General features: G+C 37.2%; 1 protein-coding gene across 1 annotated transcript in view; it reads right to left on the bottom strand.

Annotated features, from left to right (window-relative positions):
• Positions 1-4,884, bottom strand: part of LOC143268652 (UDP-glucuronosyltransferase 3A1-like) — a 47,132-nt gene extending 42,248 nt beyond the window's left edge. Inside the window, exon 1 of the mRNA XM_076551786.1 lies at positions 4,601-4,884. Within this exon, the coding sequence (XP_076407901.1) occupies positions 4,601-4,694 (94 nt within the window). The 5' untranslated portion in view covers positions 4,695-4,884. The remainder of the gene's footprint in view (positions 1-4,600) is intronic.
• Between the last annotated feature and the right edge of the window lie 4,074 nt (positions 4,885-8,958).

An 8,958-nucleotide genomic window follows, 5' to 3' on the forward strand; every position in this document is an offset into this window, starting at 1 on the left:
TAACTACATTAATCATTCTGCCTCTTCTTCTAAAATGATCCCTGAGCCTCAGGTGCAGAAGTTGCTTCATCCAGTCATTTTGTTCAATAAATTACCAGAGATGGAAAATACATCACAATAAGATGGCTGATATTTTTTCAGTGAAAGAAATTTCATGGGGAGAGATGCTTATTGAACCCTTAAGAAATTTCTCTTCTTGGACCTGAGTTTCTACCATTTTGAATAAAGCCATTAAGGGTCATCATGAGGTCTCAATAATTCTGGGGTGCTCATGAAGAACATCAGATGCATGAGGAACTGGGGCAACAAATTCTTCAACAATCCTAGGATCTTCAGGAAAGGTACAAGTATCTATAGAAGAATTTTTACTTGGGCTAATGGCTCACAAATAATGACCCAGAAACTTATTATCAAGTAATAATGATAGTCCCTAGCTTAGGCTTGTCCCACTAGCTCTTATAATTTAAATTAATCCATTTATAGTAATCTACATTTTACCTTGTGGCTTTTTATCTTTCTTCCTTTCTGTATGTCTGATTTCCCCCAATCTTCTTGCCATCTCTTCTGTGCCTTGATTGTGTTCCCCATTTCCTCTCTAGGTCTGGAAATCCTGCCTTTACATCTTGCCTAGTTATTGACAATTTATCTCTTTATTAATCCTATCACAGCGATATGTCTTTACACAGTGTATAAATATTACACAAGTATCATCAAACAATAGCTTCTCTGTGGCTACAATTTCTTTAGAACAATAGTTTGAGTCCAGAGCTGAAGCAGAGAATGATAAATTAAGAAGAGAAATGGAATTTGTACAATAAAAGCTGGGAGATCAAAGTGATTGGGAGAACTCAGAGCACCATGATTAAAATGGGGCAGAGCAGGAAAAAGTCAGGAAAGTTGAATCTATACATTGTATGAATCACTCTTTTCATTCACATTTGTGTAGTCTGAAATAACACAACACAGATAAAAGCCTACTACACCCTGATTTTCCTGTTCTTGTTCTTATTAGACTTAGAAGGGGTGCCCAGTGAATCAGCCATTCTAATGAGTACTCACAAGAAAGAGCTCATCCTGGAGAAAATCTGAGAATTTCAAACTGCACAAACTGAGCCAGTGAGCCCAGGAAAAAAAGTGAAGTTTCAAGAATTGGGTCTTCACCTTCATTACATTAAAAATACCAGCACAAAAGCAGATGGATGAAACAACTTCTGCACCTGAGGCTCAGGGATCATTTCAGAAGAGGGGACAGAATGATTAAGAGTCAGAAGAACATGGAGTTTGCTGTGAGATTGTGTCTCCTAAGAATATCAGAATCTATATTCATGAAGTCTCACCAGCAAGAAATGAACCAAATAAGAACAACATAAAAATGCTAAAGTTGATGTAGGAAAGCACAGATCCTTCAACCCTTCACACACACACAGCAAAAACAAACACAAATAGAGTCAACTAAGAAATGGTGAAAATAGGAGAACCAGTATTACCTAGTGAAGACCACAGTAATTGTTTATCCAATACAAATTTGACATTGTGTTGATATATTTGATCAAACTGTGACACTCCAAGAGTGTTAACAAAGTTAACATTGAATCAGTGGGCAATGTCTGTGACTATATGGAGAATTAGCCATGGAGAAATTGTAAGACCCAGGATATGATAGAGAAGACAGGAAGGAATAGAGGGGATAGAAAGATTTGCAGAGACTTTCAATCTGGGAAACATGGAAAGAGGGGGTCAGCTGATCATTCCTTTGCTGCTTTCTCAATCTATCAGGTTTTCACCGCAGTATCTGACTCCAGAGTTGTTATTGATAATAGAACAATTAAGATAAATGGTTCATATCATCCCTAAAAACATACATACTAATAATATTATACAGACTGAGCAGGTTATATTTAGTAGTGTATGTTATTATATAGTAACACTATACAGATTGAGCAGGTTACATTTAGTAGTATATGTGTATATATAGTAACACTATACACACTGAGCAGGTTATACTCGGTAGTATATGTGTATATACACGTGAATGTATACATGGGACAACAAATGATGATGAATGAGGCTGTGAATTTGAAAGAGAACATGGAGATATTTTGAAGAGGGTTTGGAGGGAGGAAAGAGAAAAAGAAATGATATCATTATAATCTCAAAAAATAAAAGAAATAATTTTAAAAGCAGGTGGAAAATGGAGTCATGATTTTTAACAAGAGTGCTCAAATCCCCACTGTAACAATACTCATTAGAAAATGATATGTGCCGGGCAGTGGTGGCTAACGGCTTTAATCCCAGCACTCGGGAGGCAGAGCCAGGTGAATCTCTGTGAGTTCGAGGCCAGCCTGGGCTACCAAGTGAGTTCCAGGAAAGGCGCAAAGCTACACAGAGAAACCAACCCTGTCTCGAAAAAAACAAAAAAAAAGGTATGCAAAATTAGATTAAATTATAAAATAAAAAATATTAAATATGGCATAGAGGAAATGTAAAATCACCGAGAATATATCTATACTGATAAACTTTAAAAGCACAGTTTTATGAATTAATTGCTAATATTTTCTTCTAATAAATATATCTTTATTGTAAAAAAAAAAAGAAAATGTATATGAATTCATTATGGGACATTATAAATGTGAGTTGTAGCCTTGCCAGATGCAGCCCAGTCCATTTATCTGTCTGAGGAGACTGTTATTCTAGGGTTTAGGAGTACATCTAAATTCTAGTGCCCAGTTCTGTGTAATGATTACTTCTACAGCAGCTGAAAGAACACTTCTGCTTTACATAATTATCATCAGCCAGGCAGAGGTGGCACACACCTTTAATCCCAGCACTCAGGAGGCAGAGGCAGGTGGATCTCTATAAGTTTGAGGCCAGGTGGTCTACAGAGAGAGTTATGAGACAGCCAGGACAACATAAAGAAGCTCTCTCAAAAGAAAAGAAAAAGAAAAAAAGCACAAAACAAAAAGACCGCAAAGGGGGAGAGCAGGAGAGTTTGCTCTGTGTTTAAAGTACTGGATCTTCTTCCAGAGGACCCAGGTTCAATTCCAGGCACTGTCAAGGGGGCTCCTAGTCACATGTAACTCCAGGTCCAGAAGATCTGATGCCTTCTCAGGAACCCCACAGTGCCTGGGCACATAAGTAGCAAACAGACAGACATGCAGGTAAAAATACTTCTACAATAAGCACAAATAGGAATATATTTTTATCATCATCTTGCTGAGATAGTGAGTAGTAGTGAAGAGGACCAGATACAGCTAACTTACTGTTCATTGTTGAATCCATAATGTCAATAGCTTTGCTCTAAAGTAGCATTAGAAGCCAACGATGAAATGCTTATAGACGAGCATTCCCTTATGACAATGACAGCTAAAGGAGGTAGAGTTTGAGATAGATACACAAATTGTAGGCACAAAAGGGTTAGTGACAAGATATCTTAATTTGCAAAAGCTCCTTAGTAATGCTACAGAGTAAGCTCAGATGTCAGAAGTCAGTAAGAGCAGAATCATAGTCCCTTCAGAATGTTTTTCCTTATAATAAACAAAAAAATCTAACTAAGCCATCCAGCTTCATTCGCTTTTGGTTAACTTTTAAAAATCATTAATTTCAGAGGTCCTAAAGTACAACATGTGAGTTATTTGCTGACAATTTGGCTTTGGGTAATATCTATTATGAGTGTATTGTGTTCACACATTACAAATTAAGTGTCTATGTTCTTTTTTGCAGAAGCTTGAAGGTTACCTATGTTAAAATCTTGACTCTTTACCAGAAACACTAGGTATCCAAATTAGGATTAAAATAACATAATGCATTCATCAATTCTGCTTTCTTATTCTATCTGTGTCCTTTCCTGTCCTAATCCTTGGGAAATCCTATTCAGCTATGAATGCAAACAGGTTAAAAATTGTAAAAAAAAAAAAAAAAAAAAAGGGGGGGTTTTCACAAAGCCTATATATGGGTTTGATGTTGTTTGTTGCCTTTGGTACTAGTATGTATTTCCCCTACCCAACCCTGACTTTTATCAGTGATTCATGCATATAAAGCCCTACCCAATTATTATGAGCCTCAGTCCAAAAAACGGAGCATGGATATTTGTGGTGTTCAGAGTAACTTAGAAGTACCTACAATAAGATGACACCCTAATGACATGCAAACTTCAGTGACTGTGTGCTTATTCAGAAGAACAAGAAATACTTTTGGAAACAAAAATATTTATGGACATAGCCAAACCCCTGAAAATCAATAAAGGCTCATTGCTCCCTTTTTTGGAAGAATAGACTGATCACTTTGACTAATATGCCTCCCATCTACTCACAATCTAAACTGCTAGTAGAGAAGCCTTTCTTGTCTTCCTTACAATACACTACTCAGTCTTCCGCTACTGTTTCCACATCAGATGCTATTTCCATCTACTATTTACCCCCACTCTTTGGTAGAATCACTTCTGAGCACCATATTTTACAATGCATCCCTCCTCCCCCAGGTTTGATCTAAGCCTAGTTTGAAAATCTCTTGCATGGTCTGTCCAGTGCATGCTGTTTGCATGAGACATGTTAACCCAGGTATACTGATCTCATAAGACTCTAATTTGCCAACAAGCACTCACCAACTGTAGATATAGTCAGGATTTTTGCAGCATCCAAGAGAAGAACCTCAAGAAGAAATAAGCTCACTAGAAGCCCAATCCGATGCTCAGCCATTTGTAAATCAAGTGGAGCACAGGCACAGGATGCACAGCTTGAGAACTGTGTGCCACTAAGGGACCCTGTGAGCCTCTGTCACAAAGCACTGGCTGTGCCCTTGAAATGAGGTAAAATGAGATCTTACTCTGCTCTTCCAAATGTCTTCTTGCTCTTTGCCTTGTCTCTGCTGGTCTCTTTCCATTGGACATTCTGTTTCACCCTCCTTCACCAGAGTTGATAGAGGAACGGGTGCTGAGTTAATATTTACCTTGTCCTCTAGCCAAAATATCCTCTTTACTGCCTCTAACTCTCTAAATTGTGAATCAAGGAACCCTGTGGAATCCTGTCAATGACAGCATCTTGAAGTGACATGTAGCATGAACCTTTTATAGGCCCATTCCCCCCTAACTTACAAGACTCTGCCTCCCCTGTCATTTGTCATTTGTATCCTATTGCCATATCTATAACCCATTATGCCAGGTGCCAGTATTAAAATCTCCGATAGTGTCAATGTAAGCTAATGATTCAGGAAAACACCTAAGATTATTGCTCAAGATCTCATGAACACAAACTCATGAACATGTGTTAGTGGCCTAAGTGCAGAACTTTACCCCCAAAATAAAATACGTACCTTTCTTTACTTCTTACTCTGTGGCTTGTTGTGTAGCTGGGAGGCTGGACCATAGAGTCCTCTACTCCTTCTCCTTTCACTTCCTGTTCTTTTTTCCCAGATTTCTCCTCCTATTTAATCTCTCAGTCTGCCAGTCCTATCTATACTTTCTCTTGCCTTGCTTTTGGTCATTCAACTCTTTATTGTACAAATCAGATGTTTTAGACAGGTAAAGTAACACAGCTTCACAGAGTTAAGCAAATGCAACATATCCTTGCATCATTAAGCAAGTGTTCCACAGCATAAACAAATGTAACACATCTTTAACTAATATTCCATAACATTTCCCCCTTTTGGCCTAAGCAAAAATGAAAAGATTTGCCAAGCTGTGGTGGCGCATTCCTGTAATCCCAACACCTGGCAGACAGAGGCAAGCGGATCTCTGTGAGTTCAAGGCCAGCCTGGTCTACAAAGTGAGTTCCAGGAAAGGCACAAAACTACACAGAGAAACTCTGTCTTGAAAAACAAACAAAAAAAAGTAAATAAAAATGAAAAGTTTTAACTTAACATAGTAAAATTATACACAACAAAACAGTTATTAAGTAAGAATTACATTTACAATATTCAGTCCATGAGTATTTTACAATTTAAAGAAAATATTACATTGTCTATCTTATCTTAGTGATTCTAAAGTTTTATAACTAGTTTGTTTTAACATAACTGAAGAAAAACTGTAACTATTTAGTCTTTAACACCAAAGACCCCAGAATAAAGGATGACCTAAGAGCAGAGACAACTGGCTTTTTGGACAGTCACCTAAAATTCCTCTGTATTATTGGGGCATGCACCTTCAGCCCAGGCCTACAATATCTGACAGACTTTTCAGTGAATCAGGAAATTTGAAGGACTCTCCTGCCTTGTATTGGCAATGTTCATCAGTTGCTTTCCTCTGAATCCTGCAGAATATCTAACAGACTCCTCTGTGAAGTGACAATTTTGAAAGACTGTCCAGCCTTGTTTTGACAAAGTTCAGCAGTGACTTTCCTGTGAGTATTACATGTGCAGTCTGTCAACACTCAAGGCAAAAGCAGTTTCTTGCCCAAATGGTTAGTCTTACCACATTGAAAATAAACTCCACCTGGAGTTTCTCTGATGCCTATCATCCCTTTATGAAGTAAATTAGTGCTTCCAGGATCAGATTATGTCTTATTGTCATGAAAATCTTAGGTTATTAAACTTCTTAAATGCTATATTCTGTAGGTCTTTGAAGTATTTGAAAACCATCTATCTGTCTAAAATATACCTGTTTAATCATGAAAACATACCAGATGTGACTACATGTTTGATTATTATAAATTAACTACTAAACTCAACTCTTAATTATACTTTGCATTTTTAAATGAGCTACATAAGCACTATACACCAAACATGAGTAGAAGCTTATACACAATGTAACAAAAATAATTGTAAATTTATATCAATTTGTCAAAACCCATTCCAATGCATAACATATGAGATTGAGAGTTGTCTTTTTACCCTATATTTCTATATTCCTGTAAATGTTACAAAATAGACATAACTCACCAAATAACAAGAGACTACCTACCCCATCTTTTGGGAATGTAGGCATCATGTACTCCAGACTGCTTCCTGTTGTCTGTAGGTAAAGGCATCTTTAGGATTCCCTGAGAAAACATGAGGTGACAGCCAAGTCATGGGAAGACTAGCTGTTTCCTTTATTGATATATATCACCTGTCAAGATTCAGGAGGTCTTCACCAAACAAACATGATCCACATCAACTCAGAAGGAACATACAGACTCTCATTTCCTATGGAAACAAAAGCAAAACCTCTTCTCCAATGTAACGTATTTTTGACATTATTTTAAAGTTAAGATAACCCCAAAGTATTTAGGTGGCTCAATTTGTCAGTCCAGTTCACATGTTCATGTCTGATAGCAGCTGTTATTTACTCCTCATCAGTCAAAAAATTTAAAATCAACACAATACTATACAGGATCCAGATTCCCTGTGTATTTTGCATCACTATGTGTCTTTTTCTTTTACATTATTTATACTCTCTCTTTAAATAATTTATTTCTTTCTATGACTGGTAATAGCCTTTTTTCTTTTTTCTTAAACTTTCATGCATTGTAAAACACAGTGGAACCTATTTAGAGGTTTTTTTTTTCCTTGTGTGAACCTGCTTTACTGCATATCTCTAGTCTTTTTTGAAATGTGAACAAACTTTAAACTGCTAAGTGGAAGGACCTATGCTAATGCTTTGGTGGCTGGCTTTACCCCATGTCCTTGGTCATGAAAGCCAACCCTAAAATTTAAGACCCAGTCAGACTGCCTAATCAGAGGTACCTTCAACTCCCAAACTATGGAATGTTGGTGCCCTGCACTTTGGCAGACATATTTACTTGGCTTTTGGTTTCTATTTGGTGAGAAATAGACTGTTTCAGTGCTGTGCAACAAGACAGAGTTTCTTAATGGAGTAGTATTTATTTTGGTTTTTGTGGGTTTTTTTTTTCTGGTTTCCTCAGGCTATAGGAATATTTAAGACCCACAGTGAATGCCAAAATATACTTGTTTGTTTTTACACTTTTTCCTCTTTTTTCCTTGGGGGCTGGAGGCCCACTATCCAGCACCCAAAGAATTACACGGCATCTTATTCTTACTTATAAATGAATGGCTCTAGCTTGGCTTGTTTCTAGACAAATTTTCTTAACTGAAATTATCCAGACTATCTTTTGCTTCCAGGCTTTTAACTTTCTATATACATTCCTTTACTTCTTACTCTGTGGCTTGCTCTTTAGCTAGGTGACTGGACTCTGGAGTCCTCTTCTCTTTCTCCATTTGCACCCCAATCTCTCTTCACAGATTTCCCCTCTTATTTATTCTCTCTGCATGCCAGCCCTACCTATTCTTTCTCCTGCCTAGCTATTGATCATTCAGATCTTTTTTAGACAAACCAGGTGTTTTAGACAGGCAAATTAAAACAGCTTTACAGAGTTAAACAAATGCAACATAATAGAATGCAACAAATATTTACATCATTAAACAAATTTTCCACAGCATAAAAACATGTAACACATCTACAACTAATATTCCAGAACAACAGAATAATTAAGATTGAAGCCTACAGTTCTGAATAAACATCATAAAACAGAATGGAAATATTGCACAATCCTCCCAAGAGCAAGTTGGAGGTGCCATCAAATTCTGCCCACTTGTAAATCAACCCAAGAAGAGGACCATACAGCCCTATACTGTCATCTTCACATTCTAGTCTAACATTAAACAGTTTTGTGAAGTTTCCCAGTGTAGCCACAAAACAGATGCTGTGGAATAATCCTTTTGTACAGTGTAAAGATGTATCTTTGCCAAGGCACCTCTTGATTGCTTTATATAAAAGAGCTGACTGACCAATAGTTGTGCACAAAGAGTGTGAGTGAGAGAGCAAGACTAGGAGGATTCTGGGAAGAAGAAGGTTGTACTGTCAGGGTTACCAGCCAGACACAAAAGAAGCAAGAGATAAACAGACCATGCTCAAGAAGGTACCACCATGTGGCAGAGAATAAGTAAATGAGAAATTTGGGTTAATTTAAGTTGTAAGAGCTAGTTAGTAACAAGTATAACCTATTGCCCGAGCATTTATAATTAATG

Source organism: Peromyscus maniculatus, chromosome 15 (assembly GCF_049852395.1).
Source record: "Peromyscus maniculatus bairdii isolate BWxNUB_F1_BW_parent chromosome 15, HU_Pman_BW_mat_3.1, whole genome shotgun sequence".
In the NCBI taxonomy this organism is placed as follows: Eukaryota; Metazoa; Chordata; class Mammalia; order Rodentia; family Cricetidae; genus Peromyscus; species Peromyscus maniculatus.